This window comes from Seriola dumerili, unplaced genomic scaffold, assembly GCF_002260705.1.
Source record: "Seriola dumerili isolate Sdu_G_001 unplaced genomic scaffold, Sdu_1.0 BDQW01000035.1, whole genome shotgun sequence".
NCBI lineage: Eukaryota > Metazoa > Chordata > Actinopteri > Carangiformes > Carangidae > Seriola > Seriola dumerili.
In genome coordinates this window covers 2863764-2890994 of record NW_019174290.1, presented here as the reverse complement: position 1 = coordinate 2890994, position 27231 = coordinate 2863764, and the positions used below count along the sequence as shown (strand labels likewise).

At 43.0% G+C, this 27231-nt stretch overlaps 1 protein-coding gene across 1 annotated transcript in view; it reads right to left on the bottom strand.

The window, feature by feature from the left end:
* Window positions 1-1204: 1204 nt before the first annotated feature.
* LOC111216552 (voltage-dependent T-type calcium channel subunit alpha-1G-like) overlaps window positions 1205-27231 on the bottom strand; it is a 36513-nt gene continuing 10486 nt past the window's right edge. Inside the window, exons 6-34 of the mRNA XM_022738079.1 lie at window positions 25164-25476; window positions 24955-25047; window positions 24130-24706; window positions 21567-21943; window positions 19103-19254; window positions 18375-18560; window positions 17911-18028; window positions 17276-17431; window positions 16321-16408; window positions 15553-15743; window positions 13789-14088; window positions 13193-13293; window positions 12737-12860; window positions 11858-11926; window positions 11475-11659; window positions 11263-11389; window positions 9859-9984; window positions 9614-9703; window positions 8950-9142; window positions 7707-7858; window positions 7482-7591; window positions 7255-7388; window positions 7094-7164; window positions 4743-4821; window positions 4281-4402; window positions 3703-3900; window positions 3342-3486; window positions 1480-1658; window positions 1205-1240 (exon numbers count right to left, since the gene is read on the bottom strand). Of these exons, the coding sequence (XP_022593800.1) occupies window positions 1205-1240; window positions 1480-1658; window positions 3342-3486; window positions 3703-3900; window positions 4281-4402; window positions 4743-4821; window positions 7094-7164; window positions 7255-7388; window positions 7482-7591; window positions 7707-7858; window positions 8950-9142; window positions 9614-9703; window positions 9859-9984; window positions 11263-11389; window positions 11475-11659; window positions 11858-11926; window positions 12737-12860; window positions 13193-13293; window positions 13789-14088; window positions 15553-15743; window positions 16321-16408; window positions 17276-17431; window positions 17911-18028; window positions 18375-18560; window positions 19103-19254; window positions 21567-21943; window positions 24130-24706; window positions 24955-25047; window positions 25164-25476 (4792 nt within the window). The remainder of the gene's footprint in view (window positions 1241-1479; window positions 1659-3341; window positions 3487-3702; window positions 3901-4280; window positions 4403-4742; window positions 4822-7093; window positions 7165-7254; window positions 7389-7481; window positions 7592-7706; window positions 7859-8949; window positions 9143-9613; window positions 9704-9858; window positions 9985-11262; window positions 11390-11474; window positions 11660-11857; window positions 11927-12736; window positions 12861-13192; window positions 13294-13788; window positions 14089-15552; window positions 15744-16320; window positions 16409-17275; window positions 17432-17910; window positions 18029-18374; window positions 18561-19102; window positions 19255-21566; window positions 21944-24129; window positions 24707-24954; window positions 25048-25163; window positions 25477-27231) is intronic.

Sequence of the window (27231 nt, the reverse complement as noted above, 5' to 3'; positions counted from 1 at the left end):
AACTGTTAATGCGGCTGACTTCCTCGTCAGCGTCGTCTAACTGGGGGCCAGGGTCAGAGGTGGGGCCGGGACTGGCCGCTCTGGAGCTACAGAGCGGGGCTGATAGGGTGGATTCACCGCCGGGGACCTTCAGACTGGACAGGCTCTGCGGGCTGACAGGCCTCTTCTCGTCATCTGTTTCTGGCTGCGAGCCGCAGATGGCCTGCTCAGGAGGTCCATGTTCTTGTCCGGTGGTTTCACTGTGGCTCCGGCTGTGGCTCCTGCATGAGATGACCCTCTGGGGGTGTGTATATTTCAGTGTGTGTACACTGGACGATCGCTGGCGTGGTGGCGTGGAAGAGACAGCAGACGCAGTGAGGTGAGGCTCTGCCAGATCGTCAGCTGAACCGCTCTGATCCAGAGAGTCAGAGCGCACTGCCTCCTGCAGACACAACACACGCACAAACACACACATATATACACAGGATTCATTATGTGTTGGGTAGATATAAAAAAGGATTGAATACTATGTGGTAGCTTGGCACAACAGCATCTGAAGAACAAAATCTGTGAATGCAATCGATTGCAATTTTGATGAAGTTAAGTGTGTACTGCCTGGTGCTTGCAGGTCGACCTGGATCAAAAGATAAAATGTGGAATGAAAACATAATTTCTAAATAATGTATGTTCATTTAATATCATGATCTTCTGTGCAGAAACACAATTTTGTAAGGGTTTATTATCTGGTCCAGAGTTTCTGATCATGAAACAATTCCTACACAACTACACTGCAAAGTCCAGTCCTTGTAGGTGGGTGGGTGTATGAGTAGTTGGGACTGTAAGGACTCTGTAAAAGTTAAAAAATTATAAATAAAGTTTGAAAATAAAGACTGAAATACTGAACAAATTGGCACCTACTTTTCTTCCCCTCCCCAAAAACCTGCTGATCTAATTGATTTTCCATACTGTACAGAAATGAACTGAAATCAATAGCTGCCTGGAACAGCAGGAAAAATCATCTAAAAACTCTGAAACTGTACAGCATGCATTTGAAAATGGTAAAAAAAAAATGAAAATATACATAGATATACAAGAGAAGAGAAGGTGATAATAACGCACCTGTCTCCGTAACTGTCTGCTCGCAGTGCGTAAAGACGCTGGTCTCCTCAGAACCGAACTCTCTGGGACGTAGGAAGGACTCAGCTTGTTTCTGTCTAAACTGTCTTCAGGGCTGAGCCAATAAGAAGGACGTCTGCTGGCACTGTGGGTGGGACTCAGTCTGAGTGACGGATGTCTGTCTATACTGTGGCTAGACATGAGTTTAGGCCTCTCTGTCTTATGTTCTTGATTCAGCCTGTATCCATCTATACTGTGAGCAGAGCTGAGTCTGTGTCTGTTTATCCGATGGGCCGGGCTGAACTTGTATCCATCTATGCTGTGAGCTGAGTTAAGTCTGTGTCTGTTTATTCTGTGAGCAGGACTAAACCTGTATCCCTCTACGCTGTCAGCTGGACTCAGTCTGTGTGGGGAGTATCTGTCGATGCTCTGAGAGGTGCTGAGGCAGATCATCGGCCTTGAGCTGCGTCCAGATCCCAGTGAAGCGTGGCTTATGACGGGCAGAGCTCCTGGAACCTGCAGCAGAGAGCCGCCTCCACTGGAGCCCAGAGATGACATGGAGCCTGCAGAACGTTAATGTGACAAAAAAAAAAAAAAAAGCACATGGATGAAAGGAAAACAACAGAATAAGGTACATATTTCTAAATCAGAACCATATTTTTAAATCAAACAATGAATAACAACATACAATGTCTATAAATGAGTTTTTGTGTGAAAATTGCATCCTCCTTGAAAGGGTGAATGATAATCTATATTTTTCTAAACTCCTGATCCTATTGACAAGTGTTGTCCGTGCACACAAAGCCTGATGTACAGTAGCTTATCTCTCTGTGCCGTAGACTTCCACTGTTGTCCATGAAACACGTGAATGAGTCTCACTGGATGAGTGACATGTTCCATCATTATGGCGAAAAATGGGCACAGTAGTTTATCTTGACTCAATGCATACACTGTCCTGCTGCTGTAAACACTCAGTAGAGCACTAAATGTGTATTAATCCCCCACTGAAAATAGACCCCTACAAATACACTCGAGTATTTTCTTCTGTTTCAGTAACATTTGCTAAATGCCCTTCTGTTTAAGGGCATATTTAGCCTTTTTAACAAATTATAGTCATAACCTTTAAAATAAAATTGTATTCAGTTGGAACAAATGGACCTGGGGGCCTTGGTACCACAGACAGAGTAGATGAAATATCACATTGTTGGTTCATGGGATTTGACGATAGTAATAAATATATACACAACTAAAAATATTTGAAAATATGTCAACCTTTGTTTTAGAATTTAGTTTTGTGTTGATTTCATAAACTTCATACAGTTTATAGGAGCCAAATTCTTCATCATTACCTTAATTTACTCAATTAACCTAGCTTTCCACTTAACAAAGGGGTTTATATTTATACAGGATATACTTTAGTGTAGAAATATAACATGGAGTGTCTGAGTCTACATCCATGTTTCCCCACTCCTTTATCATGGGAGGTTTTCAGAGCTCAGGTAGAGTGGTACCATATAATTTTTTTGACCACATCTCATCTGAAGGCTTATAGAACCTTTATTGTTTATTTTTCTAGTTATAGCGCATAATCGGGGCTGTTGTGATGGAACACATAACTACATACTGTTTATTTTATGAATACCTTCGGATCCCTTTGTTTCCTTGGTTGGACTGCAACTCGGAGCACGCCTAACTGCAGGCATCATACGTGGAGCCTCAAGGCAAGTTTGCATTGTACAATTGCCTCTGCACAGTGTATCATGGGGATTGTGAGTAGAGTTTTACATAATTTAAATAGACATTATTAATAAGATCTTTTTTGGACTTTATTTATCTCTGTAAATTACTTATTATTATTATTATTTTCTAGTAATTAGTTTTATTTTAACTCAAAACTCACTGTTACTCTTTTGTGATTTGGTGATGACCCAAGCTATTCTAAAGTGCCTCTAGGGTGATATCCCCACCTGAAAAACTAAGGGTGGAATAGGACCAGCAGCCATGGAAAAAGCTTGCATCACTAATATACTTTGCAGACATATGCTAGGCACCACCAATTTGTCACTTATTATTAAAAAATATCTTCCTTTAGGCTTTTAATAACAGTGCCACTCAGTGTCCCACATCACACCTCAGCTGTCTTCTAAGATATTCATGGAGGCAATAATCTTTACAGCAATCAGTTAGTGGTTATAGCACAGTAAAACCTGCTCCTTAATTTAATTGGCTATAAATAACTGAAGTACCTGAGTAGCTGTAGCCGGAGTAGGCCTCGTGGCCAACGGGAGGATGAGGGGAACATCTGACTGGCTGAACGTAGCTGTCGCTGGGGAGAGACAGCATGCGTCCCATGCTCAGCAGGTTGCCATGGGAACACTCCTCATCCTCAACCTGCACCTGGCACATGAGATCATCACCACTGTCATTGTCACCTCCACTCCCTTCCCTTTCCACGCATGCAGAAATACGAACACTCGCAGTGTGCGTTACCTGAGCAGGTGTGTCCACGTTTGGCCCCAGGTCTCCGCTCAAAGATGCAGCACTGAGGCGACGGTTGGCCTCCTCCTTCTCCCTCTCCCTCCTCTCCTCCCTCTCCCTCATCTCCTCCCTCTCCTTCCTCTCTTCCATCTCCTCCAGCTGCGCCTCCTTGTTGCTCTCCTCCAGGTGCTTCATCAGGACGGCTACGACCACGTTGACCAGCACAAACTGAGCCGTCAGGACGAAGGTGACGAAGTAAATGGGGGAGATCAAGGGCAGGTAGGTGAGGCAGTGGCGGTCCTGCGGGCGACACTCACGCAGGGTGTCCTGGAGGACACGGATAAGGAAGAGACTAAAGATTGTGAAGCAATGAAGACAACTGATAATAGACAAAGGGATTAAGGTGATTTTCAGGTCTATTAATGCAAACCATTGTACTTCCTCTCCTCTCCAACAGGAGGAGATGTTGAGCTGAGCGTGAAAGGACCGTCAGACCGTCACAGAAGAATAATACACTCTCCCAACCCTCTAATGTCAGCAGCTCTTAGTCTGTCATAAAAACAGTGATCCGCTCTCTGCTTAATGCAACGCCTGCTCATAACCGATGCTTTGAGACACACAGATATGCACAGACACAAACATGGACGTTGCCGTCTATCCATCTCCTTAAAAACTCCCACAAAGCAGTGGAGAGAAAGAGGAATAACCTTCATAATCCCATTCCAGTTGTCCCCGGTAGACACCCTGAAGAGTGTGAGGAAAGCCATGCCAAAGTTGTCGAAGGTAGCGTGGCGACTAAGACCCTCACATGGGTTCTCGTCTGAACACTCTGCAAGAGGATGAAAAGAGGTAAGAGAGTGTTAAAGGCAGTTAGTGTGGGAGAGGAAGTCGAGGGGAAAGAAGAGAGAGAATTGTTCTTAGATTAGAGCACTGATTAGAACAATGATTCTAAATTGACGTAATTAATGTATGTAACACAACAAAATTTATTCATGTTATGTAATCCACGGATATCTCACCAGTGTCAGCTGAGGCACACACACACACACACACACACACATCTGCACATCAGCACCGATTCATATGCATGCACACACACTAACATGCTCACACACACGCACACACACACACACATGCATGCATGCATGTACACGCACACACACACTAACCCAGTTTTCCAAAGAGCTCAACTCCCAGAGCTGCATAGATGAAGAACAGCAACATGAAGAGCAGACCCAGATTCCCCACCTAGACAGACGTATTACACGCACACACAGATATATACAGTGTATGATACACAGAAAAAAAGACATGTACAGTATACATCAAGAGAGACGCAAGCATGCAAACAGATAGAGAGAAGCCATAGACAGAGACTGCTAAGCCTTACTGCATTGATGTTTCCTACTTCTTAGAAACTAACAGGAGCCATCATGATACCTGGAGTTGAATCATATCTCAGATTTCAGTTCGAGAAACAGAGGTGCACTTTCATTGCCTGGATCCAGTCCTGATGAATGACAAACACGCCTGTTTATTCCAATTACAAAACAATTCACATGGACCTGGCTTTCCTTCCTGCATGGTAGGAGGAATGGAGATGTCTAATTACATGATGGATAGACTTATTGATGAAGTGCAGGGGGAAAAGCACTCGGACACCGCTGCAGAGACCTGGCTTCAATCCCTGGGAGTGATGTGTCACTTCAAAGACAACTTTGTGGATGGGAAGGCAGTGATGGGTATTTTGCTGCCCTAGAGATTCCTACTTTCCTGGTTTGTTGGAACACCTGCGTAATACCGTGAAGCTCCACATGATTTTGCAATTACCCATTCTAAATTTGGGAGGAAAAATTAAAGTGGTTATAATTTAACTGAAGCTCAAAAGCAGAACCTCGCCTCTAACAGTTTATAAATGTGTGTTAGTCCTTGTTTAGCGTGCATCACCCTCCCTGCCCCTTTCTCTCTGTACTTGCTCATCTTTCATAGGGCCCCCTGAGGGTCCGCCAAACCCCGAGCTGAGGTAGATCCTTCCTGAAGCCTGCCCCCACACCGCAGCCATCATCAATCATAACTCACACATTTCATTTTCAATAAGAGTCTAAGGCCAGGCTAACAGCTGGAACTACAGGGGTTCAACATGGTCACCGTCTTAGTTAAAGCTGTTTGCATGCTAACATTTTCTAATGAGCAATTAACACAAAGTACAGCTGAGGCTGATGTGAATGCCATTAGTTTTGCAGGTAATTGGTCATAAACCAAAGAAAAAAGCTTTTGACCTGATGATGGTGCTAGATAAAAAGTTAAAGGTTCAAAGAAGTTATTACAATTCATCTTTTGGGGACATGAATAAATCTTCCCAAAACCTCATGGTGACACTTGAGGAACACAATACATATACAATACACAATACATCGAATAGCTCAGATATTTCAGTCTGGACCAAAGTGGTGGACCAACCAATTGACACTGGATGGCATGGGTCACCTGGGATGGCAAAAAATTGGAACCATGCCTCATAAATCACTCTTGTTTGGACAATCAAGCATCGAGGCAGAGGGGAAAGGGACAGAGTTGTTCCAATATTGATACTAGCAAAACTAGATCGGGTATTGGACAGTATGAGTCTATGCACCGATCCAACACCACGTAATTTATTAATAAACTTGCAATAAAACGGCAGTTTTACCATAAAACAATTCTTCTTCGCTGCTCTAAAACAGTAGCCTACACAGGAAATTGCATCGTGCAGCCAGCAAATGGCAACTACTGTTTTAGAGCAGCGAAGAAGCATTTATTTCTGGTAAATAGTCCAACATTAGCAAAATTTGGCAACATGTTACACCAGTAAAAAGGCAACTTGTACAGTATGCAACGCAAAATTTGGCATTCTATGGCATTCATGAATCTGTTCATGTTTAAGGGTTTAACCTGAGCCATGCTATACAACAATGACAGCAATCATATCACATCCATACAGGGTTAGTAGATTTTTTTTAACGCAACAGTCGGATGAGCGCAGAACTGGTATTGAGAAGGGAAACATGGCATCGCAACATCTCTACTGGCCTGATAACTTGACAGGATTTTACAGTCCTGCCTCAAAGGAGAGTAAACTCCTGTGTGGTGTCTTTGTGTTTGATAAGCTTTCAGACTGCACTTTCAAATTTTATCTTCTCACAGATAACAAGCAGCAGAACAATTGCACCAAAGCAGCCATGACGTTATGTGTCATAAAGTTATGATATTTAACTGGTGATTTATCAGCCACACTGATAAATTTAAGAATCAGGTGTTAGCCTTTAGCTAAACAAGAGGACGCCTTCATGCTTGTTTAGTGGTTATTTCGGTGTCACTGGGTTAACACCGGCCAGCAGGGGAAATCAGTGATGTTAGGAAATCCTGTGGGAGGCGGTCAGTGCCAAGCCTCATAAATCGCTAAATAAAACAAGCCATCTGCATTTCATCAGATCTGGAAACCAGGCTAGTGCTTTCTCACAGCATCAGTGCTGCCTCTTACCTGAGGCAGAGCTTGCATCACTGTGTCCAACAGAGCTCTCATTCCTGTAGCCATCTTCAACAGCTTCAGCACTGAAACATTGTAATGTGTCAGCTCTCCTCAGCCACATATTATCATGTTTGTTTGTGCGTTTCTGTGTTTGTGTCACTGTGTGCGAGTACCTCGTGTTATCCTCAGGACTCTCATGATGCGTATGATGGTGGGGTTGATGGGCAGGGATGCATTCAGGTCTATTTCCTCTAACGTGATTCCCATGATGGACAACAACACAATGGCAAGGTCCAGCTGGTTCCATCTTGACACACACACACACATGCACAATTTCAGTTTCTCTAAGGAGGATGCTGTATTTTTGTAAGTCTTTGAGTTCCCATGAGGGTGTGAATACCTCTCTTTGAAAAAGCGACGCAGGCCGAAAGCAATGAGCTTGAGAATGGCCTCGATGACAAAAACCACCGTGAAGACGTAATTGCAGTACTTGAGTATCTCCTCGAGGTACTGCAGGACACACAGACACACTTCAACAACCCGCTGTAGCTGCACTGTCCCATCGCATACTGCTTCATTACTATGGTTCTAGGACAGGTGGGAAGAAAGGTGTTGCCATGGTTACCTTAGGCTGGTTGTAGTGCTCCATGCTCATGGTGAGGAGGTTTGTGAAGATGATAATGGTGATAAAGAGATCCAGATAGTGGCTGGTGCACACGGTGTGGATGGATCGACGCAGTGGGGAGTAGTCGGCGTAATATGGCTTCTCCTGGGCCCCTGCATCAAACACACACACACACACACACACACACACACACACACACACACACACACACACACACACACACACACACACACACACACAAACACACAAACACACAAACACACATGGTCATTAAAATGCTTCTAAAGGAAAAATATGGTATGGGCTATGAAGTCACTGATGAAGCGGGTGCCAAGTGGCGCACTGTGCTGCGTGTGTGAGTGTGCATATGTATGTGTGTGTGTGTGTGTACAGACTAAAAGTGCCACCTCAGGAATTCATTCCTATCCATCATGCACACACACACTCCATGGCACCTCAAGGTGTCTTTGGGCAGAAATCCTCGCTGTCCGCTGCCAGACAGTTAACTGACTAAGAGGAGAGCACTACTAGAGATTACACTGCAGGGAGAGAGAGAAGGAGAGTGAGATAGAAAGGAGGGAGAGCGAGAGAGGGAGTGTGCAGTGGCGTTAAATGTGTATCCGAGTGTAATATAGGCAGAAATTATGCACCTACTCATACAGTATGCATGCGGATAAAAGAGGTTTATCGTGTATGACTGTAACATTACATTTACTTCTTTATTTTTTTACTATATGTTTACTCTGGGGCTGATTTCATGCTAAAGCTAATGCTATATGAATGTAAAGACAAAGTCAATAACTTCTGAAGGCATCATTACATAATGAAATTAATGTCAATTTTCAATAAATACAGGCATTTATATACATTCATTACAGAAACATGAAATAGATCCGACATGAAGAGAAAGCAGAGAAAAGAGTCGCACATAAGCTGTGAGTGAGACGCCCTAGTCATTGGCAGAGTGGACAGTGACACACTAGCTAGAATGGCAGTGGATCATCTCTGGCAGCTGCTGTGTAGCCAGAATGAATTGGACACTGGGAATAAGGCTGTTGTGGCTGAATGGGAAGCAAAATCCCTGCAGCTAGGTTCCAAAATGTTGTGGAAAGCCTTCAAATGAGTGGAGTCTGTTGTAGAAGCATGTTTAACAGTTTAATACAGGTGTAATGATCAGGTGTCCACATACTCTTGGCCATGTACTGTATGTCTCCCACCCCCCTCCCCTTTCATGCTTTCTTACTTCTCCTCCTCTTCTCCAACCGCCGCTGTCGTTTCTCCTCCCTCAGCCGTGCCTCCTCCTCCTCCTGCTGCTGGCGGCACTTGTGAAAGTTTTCCACCACCACACCCACAAACATGTTGAGCACAAAGAAGCTGACGATGAGGAGGAAAGAGATGAAGAACAGCAGCATCCATGGGTTGTTGTTCCTTATCGGCTGCGGTAGCAGAGACAGAAGGGAAGAAGAAGAGGTGGGGAGGTAGCGTGGGGACAAAAAGGAAAGAGAGGTGAACCAAAGAGTGACGAAAGAGGGTGAGGAGGGGCGGAGAAGAGGAAAAAGGAGAGAGCATATAAACAAGAAGACAATGTAAGTCCTGAGTCAGCACTGAAACTGCCAGCACTGTCAACTCACATCTATTTATCCTTCTGCCTTTTTTCTTTCCTTACACTTCCCTTCTCCCCTGAAATATTTCCTCCTTCTGCTTGAAACAAACAAGACCAAATGGAGCCGAAGAACGACACAGAACACAAACTAAACTCAGTAAAACGCAATATACAATGGATAAAAGGTTTGTATGTTTCCGTTGTGCTCATTTCTTTAATCCACACACATTTTATATGTGTGTGTGTGTGTGTTTGTGTGTGTGTGTGTGTGTGTGTGTGTGTGTGTGTGTGTGTGTGTGCTCACCTGCTGATCCACTCCCACAGCATCCAGGCCATCATACATGATGCTGACCCAGCCGTCTTTACATGACAGCACAAATAGTGACATCAGCGCCTGGAAGAGTGAGGCACATGAAAACCAGCGTCATGCTATCAATCAGTTTGTAAGAGCAGGTGTCAGTGATGGATGTATGTGTGTGTGTGTGTGTGTGTGTGTGTGTGTGTGTGTGTGTGTTTGTGTGTGTGTGTGTGTGTGTGTGTTTGACAAACCTGTCCCAGGTTGTCAAAGTTGTATTTCCGTCGATCCCAGCGGTACCCTGCCTCCAGACACTGGCTTTTATTGGTGATGTTAGTCACATCGAGCCCATCACAGTAGAAGAACTTCCCCTTAAACAGCTGCACACACAGACAGATGTGTGCACACATGAAAACACATGAAAGAACACTGTAACCTAAAGGTAATGTAAACAAAGCTTGACGGAGCGGAGATAAGATTGATGTGTTGGTGTACAGTAAATTACCCAGCGAGTGCCTACAGGCCTACTGTATGTTACAGCTGAAATATCCCAGTACCATCTGGTCCGGCCTGCCTTACAGTCATTACAAGCACTGAAACACTCCAGCATGGGGTGTTCTAATTAGAAGATAATCCAGTGTGTTTTTGAGAAATATGCTTGAGTGTTAATATTAGCTCCGGCATTCATCAAGCGTCAGTTCCTGTGCAGGCTTTAAATCTGAATAGTTGCAGGAAGATCTGCAAAATGGAAACTAGCAGAAAGAGGAGGAGAGGCCTTTATATTTTAGTACAAAAGTACCACTGGAAATTTAACATTTTACACAGTGGTTCCCAACTTTTTCTGGCATGTGACAAGTCTCACAATATGCACGTGAGATTTGAGCAGTTTAACCAAAGAGCAATTTTTCCTTTTTTCATTGAAATGTTTCGTGCGGGCTGTAAATGCTTGAAGAGGTGAAATGATCTGAGAAAAAAGTTACGAGCCAAAAGAAGCATAATTTTGTTTTGCAGAAATGTTTTTCTTCTTTCTTATATCTTTAATTATTTGGGACCCTTCAGATTTATCACGAGGAGGTTGGGAACCTTGGTTTTACAACATGGTAATGTTATTGATTGCCCATTTTTATCAAACAGAGCTTGTAATTTTTTTGTTTTTATTAAAAAAAAAAAAAGAATTTGTAGTTTTTTTAATATTTGAAAAATAGATGAAAATTAATAAATAAAATAAATGAATAATAAAATGAATTAACTAATTAAATGAATAATACAAAAATCCAGGTGAAAATCGGATTTAAAAAAAAAATACATTCTCAGCACAATCCCCCTGTAGCTGAACTACTGTTTTCAGTTACTTCCAGGGACTCTGGTGCATAATCAGCAGCTCATTTGCATTTTCTCCCAATTTTTCTTTTCACTTTTCATTACCTAGGGCATTTTCCGAGCTCTGCCTTGTTAATTTTAAAGCACGGTGATCAGGGTTTTCTTGCAACAGAAAATACAACAAGCTTTGGATGTTTGGCAACATTAAACTGTGTGGCAATGAGTTTAAACTCCAGGTTTTTCAAGGAACATCAGTAAAAAAAGCTGAACTGCTGAGGCTTATCTTCAGCCAACAGTTAATGAGCAGGGAATAGCGTAAATACAGCCTAAATGTTTACCTGGACTCCTAATATTCCAAAAACGATGAAAAAAGCACAGCAGATGAGGACAATGTTCCCAATAGGTCTGAGAGATGTGATCAGAGTCTCCACCACCAGTTTTAGACCTGGAGCTCGACTTATCACCCTGCAACACACACGCAGTTACACACAAATGTACACCAGATAATTTCAATGGAATAAACATAAGAGAAAATCTCCCATGCACCCACCTGAGAGGTCGCAGGGTGCGGAGCAGACGAAGGACACGGAGGATGCCTAAGATTCGATTACCTCCTGCTGACGCGATGGACACCAGGATGTCCACCAGCGATACAAACACCAGCAGCCCGTCTAATATGTTCCAGCTGCTCTGGAGGTACACACCGTTTCCAAAGTACAGGCCCATAGCTAACACCTTATCACACACACACACACACACACACACACACACACCGCAAAATTACTGAAATGATAAAATAATATAAGGTGTAAAATGAGACTGAAAGCAATTCTGATCCCCACCCAGGAAGAAAATTGCCCTTTTATAAGTAAGATGAGAAAAATGGCTTTGGAGTGAAGTGCTTGTTCAGAAAACGTGCACTCTTATAGTTACCTTGATCATCATTTCACCCACGAAGATCACAGTGAAGATGTAATTGGACACACTGAGGAACACCCGCTCCTGTCACACACACACACACATGCGTGTGAGAGTGTGCACAGACACACACAAAGAAGCACATTTAAGGGTTTTGTTGTCCCAATAGCTTTAGCTTTGATTTTGGACCCAACCTAATTATAACGTGTTACATAATGAGTCGAAAAAACGACTGCAGCAGAAACACAATGTTGTGTGTGTGATCTAGTACTTCCATATTGGTGAGGACCAATTTCTGTAAAGAGCAGTTTTAGGGGTAAGACTGGATGTTAACGTGACAGTTAAAAATACTTATCTTAAGTGAGTTTATTTGTATAGTACCTTTATAGCACAACATTTAAACAACATTTAAAAACACAATGAAGTTGGAAATAACATCAATAAATTAGACCAGAGCAGAAAAGAAATGCAGCTTCATTGGAAAATTACAACCATTAAGTTTAAAGGTGCTATATGTAAGTTTTCTCAGCCATCCAATGTGGTTTCTAGGCCGGGGCTAGGTGGTTAGCGTGCTAATTTCAGTAGAAGTAAAGATGTGATAGAGACAGGAGTTAACTTTGGTTTTGCTTTCCACCCCTGCAGACAGCTGTTGGCGAGTAAAGGAATGAAGTTTGATGCTGAACTCACAACGTTTATTCTAGACTGGGAAGTATACAGCTGTTAATGCTAACGCTAGCTATATAATAGCAAAACTTACAAATAGCTCCTGTAAGTTAAAGCCTGGGGTTAGGCATGTTTTTACAGTGCTGCTGGGGAATGCATTACACTAATGAGAGTCCTCACAAGTATAGAGATACAAACATGTTAATCCATGTGTTTGCATGTGTGTGCTACCATGCTGTTGGGCTGTATGTCAGGCCTCTCCAGTGCGATGGTGATACAGTTGAGGAAGATGAAGAGGAGGACGACATGGTCGAACATCTTGTGACTCACGACCCTCTGACACCACAACCTGAGCCTGAAGAAAGACACAACGGTAGGGAAAAGAGCATCATCAGCTACTCCTCTATCTCTTATATGATTTGTACTTATAACACACCACCTACATCACTGCAATCGCTGCATTTCAAAATAATAGTGTGTTTTTTACACTTGGCCAGTTTTAATTGATAAAAGTGAAAATTTTACAGCTAATCTGTGGCTGTAACCTTCACACCTCAACTGTGAATTTTCACACATGCTGTGGTTTAAACCACCTAGGCCGCTCAGGAGAGTATCAGGGGCGGTGTGTGCATGCGTGTGTGTGTGTGTGGGGTGTGTGTGTGTGTGTGTGTGTGTGTGTGTGTGTACCGGTTTTGTGGAGAGAACAGATAGAGGGACCACTCTTCATGCTCCAGGCACCACTGAGGCTCATATGGCTCCAGCATCTTCTTCAGCTTCTTACATAAACTCTGAAAGGAACACACACACACACACACACGCGCGCACACACACACATTTGCAAATGACACATACTTAAATACACAGTTAAATGAAATATGATTTTTTCCACTTTGTGAGCTCATTGTCTAAATCATTATGCTGTGAATTTTAAGAGGTGATCTTACACTGTATATCAGTGCGTGTGTAAATCTTCCAACACAGCAGAGGTTTTTCAAACAATCTTACCAGTGTTTTCTCATAATTTAGATTCAGCTAATTAAATATTACGTAAGTGTCTGAGGTCACGAGGGCTGGAATTTATGCCTTTGTAAGATAATTAATTAGCAGTTTTTGAACTTTTGAACATGCCTGAAAAAGCTCTTTTATCAACTTGCTTTAACTAAAAATAACAGAAGCAGGACACCATCAAAACGGGTTTTTCTTAGGATGTAAACATGAACCAGTTAAACAGCCTAACATCTATTTATCAAATAAATAAATAAAACAAACGCCCAGAGATTCACCTCTTCAATCTCTTCCTCCTCCTGATCACTGAGGTAATGTGTCGCCAGGGGAGCTTCGTCGTAGCAGTTGTCGGGGAGGTGAAAGGTGGTGCCGTTGCAGTCGGGCGGGTGAAGCATGGGCACCTGTAGGTACTCAGGCTGGTCCAGAGACTGCTCCCTGCTGCTGAGGTTGGAGCTCGTGTGTGTGTCAGACAACAGGGACTCCATCTCTCCCGACTGGCTCTTCCTGTGGAGGCTGGGGGCTCGACCGATGCTGGTCCAGCTGGAGCGACGGCTCTCTGGCCCGCTGTCCCACATAGACTGTGTAGACACCTTTGAATAACAGTAGCATCTGGTTGGATTACTGAAGGATTGTTAGAGTGCAAATAAAAATTACATTTTCCACAGATTACTAGCGACGCTGTAGAGCAACATTTTCATGAATCAGTCTCCGTTTTGTTTTTATCTCATGCTCCCGCCGCAGCTGGAGTCTTAAAAACACTATAGAGACGTGGCTTGTCCCCAATTCTGATTCCCATCTTGACCAGAACTTTGCAGCTCTGGTGTACGATGACAACACATCCCTAATGACTGCAGAGGGTGGTAATGCAAACGCATAATGCATGCTAGAGTTCTTCAAATTGCTGGAGCCAAACTGAAGCAGACCTGTGGAAAACCTACCTGAACCCAAATGTACATTCCTTAATTTTCAAACAAAGCGATCCAATTCAAATGGATGTGAGGACATTCAGACCGTCTGAAATAGACTTCATTCAAAAGACAATCCACCAAAACAGACCTTAATAGAGAGGGAACAGCAACACTGACAATAGCATGATGTGCCACCAATTAACAACCAGCGACAGTTGAAAGCAGTCATTTTTCCCTGCACTGCACAGGTTCCACTCTGTCACACCTCAAAAAACACATTTTTCTCCTGTCATGATTCTGACTCGCTACATTATCTGAGCTTGATAAGTTTGCTTGGATGCACTTGTATATTATGGCATGTCTACAAAGAAAGTGCTTCAGCCATGTTCTTCATGCACATCTGACAGAAGAGATACTCTTTTATTTTAACCACTCCAGCGCTCTACACTGGAAGTGTAACAGGTTGCGTTTTGCCTGCACTTCACAGCCATAAAAGCGTGTTTTTATGGTCCAAGTCTATTTTTCTGCATTTTACACAAGTAACCACAGAGATTGTGTGTGTGGCTTTGATCATCTTCAAAACACAGGTGACCTGTAACTCAGTGCTGTGCCTGAACGCCTCCTGCGTAGACACACACGCAGCGCTGAAGCTGCTGCTGCCTTTCTAACATGCTGCTCACGTTGCGCCTCCTGTGTAGACATGGTGTTAGACATAATGACACACAGACCTGAGCCCTGAGGCAAAAGACCAAGATGCTACCTGATTAGATTGTAAACTATACACTGTAATTTGGAACTGGGCCGACTCTTGTGCTGGGTCAGATCTCGGTTATTAAGAGGGGACAGTGGACGGTGAGGACCTCTGGTACCGATGAAGAAGATACTAGGACACTGAGCTGGAAACATGTCATCAGTTTCCATCCAGGCCTGCACATAAAACCATCCATTTACCTCAGACACAAGCCATGTCATATCAATTCAAGGAGGGTTATATGGTAAAAAATATAAATATAAATGGTTTTGCAAATATTTAATGAGGAAGGAAATACATTCATGTCCTATGTTAGGTCTTGGGAAAAACACCGGTAGTTAATGTGGAGAGAATACTGGTAAAAGCATGTGTCCAAGGCTCACCGGTGACCTCTGCTCCAGGCTGTTGACATCCATGGAAGCACCACTCGCCCGCCGCGATTGGCTGGAGTTTATGGTGGGTGTGGCTGCGGTGTGTGTGATGACTGGCAGAGGTGGAGGAGGAGGGAGGGGCATGGAGGCCTTTGGGTTCAGGAGACCATTGGGGCTCAGCATCATGGCCTGGATCTTGAGCTCTGTGCAGGCGCACACACACACACACACACACACACACAAGCACAGATATCTTTTGTTAACGGATAATTCCTCTTTGTTAAATGTTGGGATTAGTTTTAGTCATCATTTGTATCAGTGAACTACCACTGAACACACAGAGGTCATGTCCACAGTAGTTTTTTGTTCTGGGGCCTGAAGTGCAGTTTATATTTCATAATCTAAGGATATGCATACTAAAAGTTTAAAGTTTGGATACAAATATTTTTCAGACTGTGTTGTTAAAAAGGACATTTTTTTACATGTATTTACATGAATAAATAGAACACATTAAAAATTAACAGAATTTATTTCTGGATTTCAGCGTGCCAACTTCAGTAGAAGAAAAGACGTGATAGAGACAAGAGTTAATATTGGCGTTGGTTTCCACCCCTGGAGACAGTTGTTGGTGAGTAAAGGACTGAAGTTTGATGCGAATATTTCTTCTAGACCGGTAAGTAAACAGCTGTTAATGCTAACGCTGGCTTTGTAGCAATAGCAAAACTTACAAATAGCTCCTTTAAGGTGATTGTAGGAGAGTTTGTATTTCCATGTTTGTACCTGCAGCGTATAACTCTCTCAACTTCTCCTCATCCTCGTAAGAGAGTGATTGTCTCTCGTCATCTGACTCAGATCTGTTGGCATCACCCTAAAAAAAACACACACACACACACACAGCACTGGCATCATCATCCTCCTCATCGTCATTATCACCACCTTCCTTTTGTTACTGTCTGTTGACTGTTGTAAAAGTGAAAAATATGAGCAAGTCGAGAGGGAAAGACTGAGAGACAAAGAGCGGAGGAGGCAGACGGGTGGAGGGGATCTCCAGTATTCTCTAGTTGAGTTATGTGCATGGCTTTGGCAGCGATCTCCTGTAGTCACGCCAATAAAGCTTTACTGAATTTAATTAAAATTCACGCCAGAAAGATGGAGGCAGACGGCTTTGGCAAAGGGTATCTGTGAGTGTGAGCGTGTGTGTGTGTGTGTGTGTGTGTGTGTGTTGTGTGTGTGTGATAAAGAGAGAGAGAAAGAGAAAGAGAGAGAGAGAGAGAGAGAGAGAGAGAGAGAGAGAGAGAGAAAGAGGAAGAGAGAGAGCAAGTGCTTTCTGATGCTGGAGATAAAAGATGAAAACTAAACAACAAAAGCTCACCAGCTGTGAATGGCAGGCGATATCAAACACATCCCTACCCTGGAGAGTGTGTGTGTGTGTGTGTGTGTGTGTGTGTGTGTGTGTGTGTGTGTGTGTGTGTGTGTGTGTGTGTCAGCGAGAAAGAAAGATAGAGAGAAAAGGGGGATGGAAAGGGAGATAGAGGAAGAGGGAATAACTGACAAAAAAAAGAGAAAAAAGAGCGATGCATAAAGAGAGAGAGAGGAGAAACCACACAGGCAGGATGGCGGAGATTATTCTCTTGTAGGCAGCTTTGGTATCATCAGCACGACAGAGCTCAATTAGTCTCATTCTCTATCTCTCGTTCTCTAAGCAGCTAAAGTAAAACTGCGTCTTTGCCCTTACTTCAGCTTGAAAGCCCTCGACCAAAATGGCAACTAGCAAGTTGAAGAGGACGTAGTTTCCAAAGGTCATGAGGGCAACGAAATAGAGGGCAGCCAACGGCGTCGTGGAGGCCATCCCGTTATAGAGCACCGCATTCCAGTCCTCCTGGGTGAGGATCTGCACATGGGGAGAGAGACGCTGGATCAGAAATGCAACCTATGCAGCTACTAGCTGTTCAGAGAGTAATAATGAGAATAATAAGAGCGGATTCTTCCTTTAATGTCTCATTGTCAGTTGAACAGTAATGATGCTCATCAGTGTTAAACGAGCTCCTGTGGAGTGTGTGTTTCAGTACCCTTCCTCATCCTCACTGCATGTGAAGTGTATCTTATTTGCCCACTGGGAGAGTTTTTATATTTTGTTGAAAAATTGAGCGTGAGCGCTCCCAAACTGGAGCAAATGAAATAATAGAGAAGATTGTCAGTACTACTGCCAGCGACAGCAGCAGCTACTGTTTGAATCTCATCGCAATTCATTTTAAAATCAAACTCAACAGTAATTCAACAACGGTGGGACATTCCTCTAAATTAAATATTCCTAATTTAATGTATTTGTGTGCTCGTGCGCATCTGCTTGTATTTGTGTGTTTGTCTAACCTGAAACACGGTGACAGTCGCCCACAGCAGAGAGTCAAAGTTTTTTCTGTCAGGTAAAGTGTCTCCGCTGTCTTGTCGCAAACCGAATTTACAGCCAAACAGATGCATCCCCAAGATACTGCAACCCGTGCACACACACACACACACACACACACACACACACACACACACACACACACACACATACAAAACATTGAAAAAATACATTGCTTTCATTACATGGTAATTCAATATGGACACAATGCAACAAGATGCAGTAATGCTGCTCGTGTGAATAATTGTGTTTGTGTGAAAGGTGATGATACATGTGGTAATATGTCCTGTAACAGTGTAAGAAAAAGGTCAGTAGCGGTGATTATCATTTTTGTAGAGAATAATCAGTATAATTAAAGCTGAGAAAACATTTTGGCTTGTGAGTCTCAGCCTGCGGCGTTGCCCTTGGAGAGAGGCAGAATATACTGTACCTGAATATGAATATAAAGAGCATCAGCAGCATGCAGAACGTGGCCACATTGTCCATGGTCTTCATCAGCACCACCAGCTGCCTCCTCAGGGCAGGGAGGAACCGGACCAGCTTCAACACTCTCAGCAGACGGAAGGTACGCAGCACTGATAAGCCTCCCTCTGCCTCCCCCACAATCTCCCACACACTAAAACACACACAGATGACAAGCAGATTATGAACAGAGAGTTAAATTCACATTAAAAGAAACCGAGGGATCAATACCTACTTAACCTCAGCTGTAACTCTTTTTTTAAGTCAGCATTACTATCACCCTCAGACAGCTTGCTTAACGGCTACTTAACTCTTTATTTTCTTGCGACATGTGGCAACTGCAAAGAGGAATCGGGCCAATGCTGTTTACAACATACCAGCCAATAAAGAAGGTGAGAGCAGTATTCACTGGCACAGTAAACAAGCAGAGCCTTCAAGCACAGATACATAATTTAGCTTGTAGTACTACATAATGGAGTGAATACAGGCCCCCTGGACTAGAGTGCAACCACTTGGCTTCAATGCCAGAACCAGCCTCACGGTGAGAGTCTGGAAGATGAGGCTGCGGTGCTGACTCGCGATGAGGATTTCCCAATGACAACGGGAATATGTAATGACAGAATTCCCATTTCGGGGGTAAACATACAGACAAAGCCCCCCCTCCCTCCCCTCCTCCTTCCCTCCTCAGATCCCCACCTGATGATGACAATCACGCTGTCAAAGCCGTTGTAAGGGTTCTTGATGTAGCCAAAGAGCCCGAGAGCCAGGAGCTTCAGCAGCATTTCGAGGCTGAAGAGACTTGTGAATACCATGTTACTGATCTCCAAAATATCTGTCAGCTCCTGCGGCTGAAGAGGTGCAGTGTTTGTGGAGAGAAAAGAGGGAAAGATTGATGTACAGAGACAGACAGGCACAGAGGAAAAATGAACAAATAAACAGAGACAGACAGACTGACAGTGTGGAGCGCTGTAAACTCAGCATGTCAGGAATTTATAAAATGCAAGTCGAGGCTACAGTGTGGGTCTTTGTGGACAAAGTCTTCAATATACACAGAGAAGCTGCCGCAGAATTTGAATGAAGGTATGTTTTTACTCACAATTTTGTTCAGTAGAACAAATGAATGCACGTTTATTACTGGCATTATTGATACTGTCTAAATCTTCCCAAACTGAGGGGAAAGCCTCTCCTGAGGCATTGCAGGAGGAACAATCATGACTCAAAGGAAAATGGCAGAGTTAAGAGAGGTCTGTAAAATATAAGGCTGCAGTCAGGTTATGTGCCAAAATCTTTCTTGGCTGGATGCTGTCGCCGTGAGGTTGTCAGGCAACCAGCGGAAACTCCAGGAGATTACAGCTCCGAGCCAAGAAATTGTCCAGCACACAACCCCCCTTGTAAAACGGCTATGTGTCGTTTGCACAGTTTAAACAAATGAGATATAATAAGGGGTTTCATGAAGGTCACAAGGCTCTCATGTTAGAAGGAATGTAAGGATGATGTGAGCAGACGACCGAGAGTCTAGGAAATGTCTTGGCCAAACTACGTTAAGTCAAGGATAGTTTACAGTATCCATACATGGAGACACCAAGAAGACAAATGCAGAAACAGCTAATGCTCTCACTGTATATGAGGCAGCTCCATCCTATGTCAAATTATCATTCTCTGTTACTGATTCTGTCTCTGGAGCGAATGAACCGAGCTCGTCATTAAACTTTGATTCTTTGTGGCCATCTGACTCATCCCTATATTCAACAATTACACACTGTTTAACACAATGGATTTTCACATGCTGCGGGTGATGTTGCTTTTTTATGCAGCACTGCCTCGTTCAAAACCCCAATAACATTATCTGTTATAGAAGTTTCAGAGTTTCATTAGAGGTCTGTGTAGGAAAACATCCTGTACATTTCTTTGTTTGTGAATGATTTGTTGGCAAACAAAATGCATATATTTGTTCCTTTGTATCCCATGTATAATAACATACATGAGATTAAACATTTCCTTGTTTGGTGTTTTAACAAATTTTGCTAATAATTGTTAATAATAATAACTATTGTCTGAGTAACCAAAGTCTAATTTAGCTTACGCCGCTGTGCCGTAGCGCTGCTGTCAAACAAAAACTATGGTATTAAAAACACATGAAGTACCGGTAAGATGGCAGTAGGTGACATTTCTTTCACAGCACAGCCACCGTGGTTTATTCCTCTCAGCTTGTAAACTAGCAAAGCTGCGTAAAAAAAGGAAGTGTCTCTGAGCATGCCCAGTGACATCTGCCTGACACAGCTGCTCTCAATGTATATGAGGCAGAGCTGCTCTCCAGAGATCAAACACAAGTCTCTGAGGTGTTTCACGCTAAATTACACTGGTCACGTTCACTGAAATGATGGAAACTGAAACTGAAACTGTTTGGTTCTTATTTGTGTTTAAATGTTTTGCAGATGGCAACGCACTTCTGTGGCACAGCGGGGAAAAAAAGCTTTATCAGGCTTTGGCTACACATTCATATGATATTATATTCATTCATATATCTTCATTGTTGATTTTGGTCTCTTTGGGGGATTTGTTGATACTTAAAAAAAGGCTAAAATAGGGCCGGCCTTATCCTTTAACATTAGTCACTGAAGAAGTTAAGGCCGTCCAGGTCTGTCGTATTGTTCAGGAAATGGGCCAAATGCAATCTCCCCTCATCTCCCACCCACAGTCTATCCTCGCCTTTCAGCCAATCACAATGTCAGATCTGTCCTCCTCCTCCTCCTCATGCCTTCATTCGCTCTCACTCGCTCGCTCGCTCCTCTCACTCTGCCCCGTCTCTACATCGCTCATTCTCTCCCCTGTCCCAGGGTCATGCTTTAATTAACACTTCAGGTCTTATGACTTTCTCCATCTCCTGATACATGCATGCACACACCTACACACAGTCTCACACACACACACAGTCTCACACACACACACACACACACACACACACACACACACACACACACACACACACACACACACACACTGTGATCCCATATGCTTTTGCTGTAAGTGTTGATTGGAGGGTAAGTTTATTGACTCCACCACACACAGTGATTAGCACATCCATTTTCATTCAAACCGTAGTCACATCCAGTCTGCACGGGACACACACATGCCAACACACACACGCACACCAACATACCTGTTCGTGGTACTCTATGCCCATTGACAGTGTGTTAATAAGGATGGCAATCATGATTCCCCTGTTGAAGTATCTGCTGCCAACAATGAGCTCGAGTTTAGTTCGGAGACCCGCCCAGCAGCGCTGGAACAGCCTTTTCTTTGGCTCAGACACCTGTGCATCACCGCGGCAGGGACTGCTACAGCGGCATGGGCTGTTACTATGACACGGGCTGTTGCCATGGCATGAGTTGCTGTACCCAAGCTGCTGGTCTTCAGGCTGCTCATTAACATTTTCGCTGTCCCTAAGTTGGTTGTAGTAGATGCAGTAGGGGCATACTGAGGACTCTCCTGGGACTTCGCCCGGCAACAGTAACGCAGGATGCCCGCTGCACCCACCTGCACAGACACAGGGAGGAGCTGATATAGACATGGGCCACACAAATCACGCATGCACAAGGGCAAAGCAGATAGTTGATTTGTTATGTTGTAGTTATGGAAACATTCTGTCATTCAATATACTCTCTGCTCAGTACAGGAGAGCACCTTCATTTCATTTCTGGGAGACGAAAATTCAATAACATGGAAGCTACTGTGCAGTTGGGATGCTTTTGTGCAGAGGGGGAGTTCTTTTATTAGAACAGGGATGTGTATGTGTGTGTGTGTGTGTGTGTGTGTGTGTGTGTGTGTGTGTGTGTGTGTGTGTGTGTGTGTGTGTGTGTGTGTGTGTCTGTGTGTGCGTGTGTGTGTGTGTGTTAGGGGAGGAAGGGGTGTGGAGTGAAGCGGGAGTAAGATTTCAGTGGAATTCATTAGCAAGCAGCTCGGGAGGAATGCTCCAATGACATAACAACAAACACTAATCTAGCACGAGCAGTTCACTTGTCATCACAATTACAACAAATTCATGTTTCACTGGAGACTGATATAGTAAATCCAATCTAGTCGTTCTGTGGTGTGTGTCTATAGATAATGTGGGCTGCAAGGAAACTTTGAGCAGGCAGGCTGGCTGAAGATGACTCTCCACTACATACACACAAAATGATCTGATCAAGAGCTGTGATTTTCAGCCATTCTGGCCCACGGTCCCCAGTGAAGGTAACTACACACTGAATAATTTCTCTACGTTTTTTTGTGCATGGAAAATGTCGCAGCAACAATTAGAATTAATTACTGAATTGTATTAAAATTGGATGTGTATTTTCTGTGTTACTTTATGTTCCACATCAAGGTCAGTTTACTCAGCGTGGGGAGTACTGCTGAGCCTGTGAAAACAGACTGGAGGCGTTTTGTCGAGTCTGAGATGTCGATCACGATGTCATCAGGGGTATTTTGGCTTTGGGAGTTTGGAGGATGCGTTGTGTTTTTGGAGCATGACCTGTACTAGGAATTACAAGTCAGAATATCTTGGCTTCTGCTGCTTTGATTTTAACCATCACTTTTTTTTTGTTTTTTATCTTTAAGTGAGAGTTGTATGAGTTTTATAGAGTGACCTTACAGACCCCTGACATCTGGGAAAGCAACATCTTAAAATCTTGAAGGATCCAGTGGGAGCCATCAAAGAAGGTGTATAGTTTAACCAGAGTAACTCAACATTGTTTCTGGCAAAGACTTGCTGCTCTTTCAAATGTATTTTGATAATGCTTTAAGCTCCTCCTCGTGTGGCAACTATGCCACAACGCCACATGTAATGCAAAAAAAAAATGCTTTATAAACATCTTCAACATCTTGCTGCAAGTCATTTTTATTCATATTTACATCCTACCTCTCTCTCAGATCACACAGAGGAAGAAATCTGGACCAAAAAGTTCAGTCTAAGAGAAATGTTTTAGCTCAACTGTCTGGACACACTTCAACCTTTAGGCTTGAATAATGACTGTTATTTCAGAACTGTGCTCTAATTTGACAGATTTTTATTTTGAACTACGGTGTTATGAAGTATGGCAACATTTGGTTGATCTTTGCATCATTGTTTATGGAGTCTGCAGCTGTCCTGCCCTTCTCTTGGTTTAATACTTGCATCCCCTATTCTCCATCCTTGTAGTCCACACATGCCATGGAACTACAATAACCTTGCGTGTGAGCTTGTGTGAGGGACACGCAGATGTGTTGCCTTGGGGATAATTACCTAAATGTATAAATCATACCACAGTGTCCTTGCACTTTGTTTGCTTTGAATGTCTGATGAAGGTCTATGACCAAAAGCTCGTGAATGGATTAAATGAAATGGTGCAGACTCTAGCATGCAGAGGCTGCTGTTTTTTATATAACGGTTTAAGCACCAAAAGCAAAATTAAATTCACCTCCACTGTGTCAAAGGTGGCAAAAGTTTCACCAGCTGATATTTCAGAAATCGCCAAATACATCTGAAGAGGTCTAAATACTACAGAATTGATTGGGAAAATATGTTTGTTTTGTAATCTGGGTGAACTGACTAACTAACACAGACGCACATTTAAGTTTTTTTCCATGAAAAAAAACATCACTGCTAACGTTCTTCTCTGAGGATCCACACCTGTAAGACCCGGGTTGTGAATTTTGATGTTGAGAGGTCACACAGAAACACACACACACCCATTCATTCTCACCGTGCTCCAGCACCAGCTGCGGCAGTCTGTTGACGGTCTCCGTGGCAGCCAGCCTCTTCTGGTCCCGGCCTTTAGCATCCAGGTGGCTGAAGAGGGGCGATATGAAGGGATAGTTATAAACGTTCCCTCCGTTACTGACAGCAGGTTCAGGCTGAGGCTGATGATGCTGATGGTGATTCTGGTGATGATGATAGAGCTGCTGAAGGTGTGACAGGTCGTTGGGGGCGTGGCCTGAGTGCCGGTGGGCGAGTCCATTCATCTCCCCGACTCCGCTCCCTCTGGCAGATCCACCGCCTCTGTCTCTCTGGCACACGCACACGCAGTGAAGGTGTGGGCGTGTCTGAGCATAGTAGCGGGACAGTCGTCGCCATGCCTTGCGGCCCAGGTGCGCCAGGTAGCGGATGATCTCCTCGTAGCAGCTTCCCGGTTGGCTGTCGCTGGCCAGCGTGGAAGCTGATTGGTGGAGCTGACGGGCGCGCTGCTCTGATTTCATTAAGGCGTGTTCCCTCTGCTTAGTTTCAGAAAACTGGGTTGCTATGACGACCAGGCACAGGTTGATCATGAAGAAGGAGCCCACCTAGTAACAACAACAGACACACACATACAAAAAGTTAAACTTGCTTAACAGCTAGTGTGTGTGTGTGTGTGTTTGTGTGTATGTGTGAACTCAATATTTATTTATTAGTGCCAAATCAAAACAGAAGTTATCTCAGGGCATTTTTCATATAGAGCACGTCTAGACTCTTTATAATATTGATTACAGAGACCCAATAAATCCCACCATGAGCAAGCACAGTGTGTGTGTGTGTGTGTGTGTGCACTTACTATAATGAGGAAAATGAAGTATATGAAGTTGTAGAAGGAATGTGCATCCATGACATAGTACATGATGTCTACCCAGCCTTCCAGAGTAATTACCTGGATGAAAACACACACACAAACCAATAGTAATAACAGTAATGTGTGGTGTGTAGTGTGCATATCATTCCTTGACTATGAATGTATCCCTGTATTTAAATCCTTCAAACATTTACCTGAAAAATGGCAATCCATGCGTATCCAATGTTATCAAAGTTAATAGCCCCTTTGTGTGGGTTTATTTCTCCAGCTCGACACTCGTTGTAATACTGATACCAGTTCACACAGGAGACCTGTTCTTCTACTCTAAGTCCCATCTCTGGACGGGCCTCCTCAGCACCCAGGAGACAGAAAGTCCCGCCTACACGGCGGCGAGGCACATCAGAGCACCGCAGCATCCCATTTTCTCTTTCTGTCGAGCAGATGAAGGGGTGGTCATCGGTGCCGTCTGGCCGATAGTAGCCACTCAGGAAGGAAATGTTGTATCTCCTGGAGCAGGAAGGTAGGAGGTCAAGTCTAGTCAAGTCCATTTTTATTTGTATAGTGCCAATTCACGACAGAAGGTATCTGAAGGCACTTTTCAAATAGAGTAGGTCTAGACCTTCTCTTTATAATTATTTACAGAAACCTAACAATTCCCACCAAGAACAAGCACTTGGCGACAGTCGCAAGGAACAACTTCCTTTTAAGAGGCAGAAAACTCGAGGTAAATGGAAAAATTATTTTATGTCATTTATTACGCATGTATAATAATTAGTAACTACTATACAGTAATTTAATCAAAATAGGGCCCAAACCAACGAAGCTTTCCAACTTCTCGTTCCTGTCTGTGGCCTTTCAGTCCTTATGGGGATGTAAATCTTTAAAAATGGCTAACATGGCTGGTTTTAGGCAGTCATTACTCAAACAGAAGTAAATTTGCTGGGGACTACTTTTAGCTGTAGATTCATAGATATTTAGTCTACTTGTGGGAATCTATGCGAGACAAAATAAACGACAGTGCCCATGTTCATTTAAATGAAGGAACATGTCACCCAGTTCAACTGTGCAGCTCACTAATGGCTTTTTAATACTTTTTGGACAACAATGGATCACTGCGGGACAGAGGAATGAGTTATATCCGGATTTGACCACACAAATAATACTTGGGAGATCAGTTATTCAGTTCATTGTTGGTTCTCTTAATGGGAATACCTAAGATACTGCCAGCTGCCTTGAACTGCCAAAACAAGAAATGGCCCTTAAATTCAAACAATGAGTTTCTGGAGAAATACAGGTAACGTAGAAACGGTTTTCAGGATGATAAATCATTTTATCGACTTGCTCTTTGTAGAAAAGGTCTGTTTTCTGGAAACACAAAAAGACAGTAAGAAATACACAAGTGTGCTAAAGGACGAAATGTGGAAACAGAGAGAGAAATACAGATGAAGGGGGGAAAAAAAGAACAGAGAGTAGGAGGGTGCAGTGGAGAGATAAGCAATCAATCATCTGTGGTGTAGAGAAGGGTCACAGAGGAGCAGCGCTCTCACTTCTTATTAGGAAAGGTCATTTTGTTGTTTATGAAGCAGGAAAAAATTCAAATTGCTAGCTGAAAATGAAATCTATAAGCAGAGTTAGTTTTGAGTGAAAATATATAGGTGTGACTAAAGCAAGATAACAATGTGATATTGCCTTTCCTTAAACAGGTGTAATATGTTTAAGATGCAACCACAGAACCCCGCACCAGGGATACAATTAACAGAATAAAAAAGTTCTTGCTGTTCAAGGCCGTTCATCACTTTTAGTCAGTACTGATGCTTCTGTTTTTCTTCTGTTGCAGTCATAATAAACTGAACCGCTCTCATCTCAGAGAATCACTGACTAGCAACTGAGTAGTAACTTCTACTCAATCACTCACAAGTTTTACTTACCAGTTCAACTATGTTATAATTTAGTTTTACCTTTGTAACATTGTTTTGAAACGTGTTACATAAATAAAGTTTATCATTATTTTTATCATTATTATTATTAGTTATAATAGTAGTTGTAGGATTCACTTTTTTTCTAAATCAACTATGTTTTATGTGTTTTATTTGTTTTTATCATATTTTATTTTGTATATTTTATTTTATTTTATTCAATGTACCAAATTTAATCTAGTTTTCCCTATGTATCATTGTTTTGGTGCTATATAAATAAAGTTTTATTATTATTATTATTGGTAGTAGTCGTAAAAAGTATTTAGTTACAGCAGTAACGGTGCAG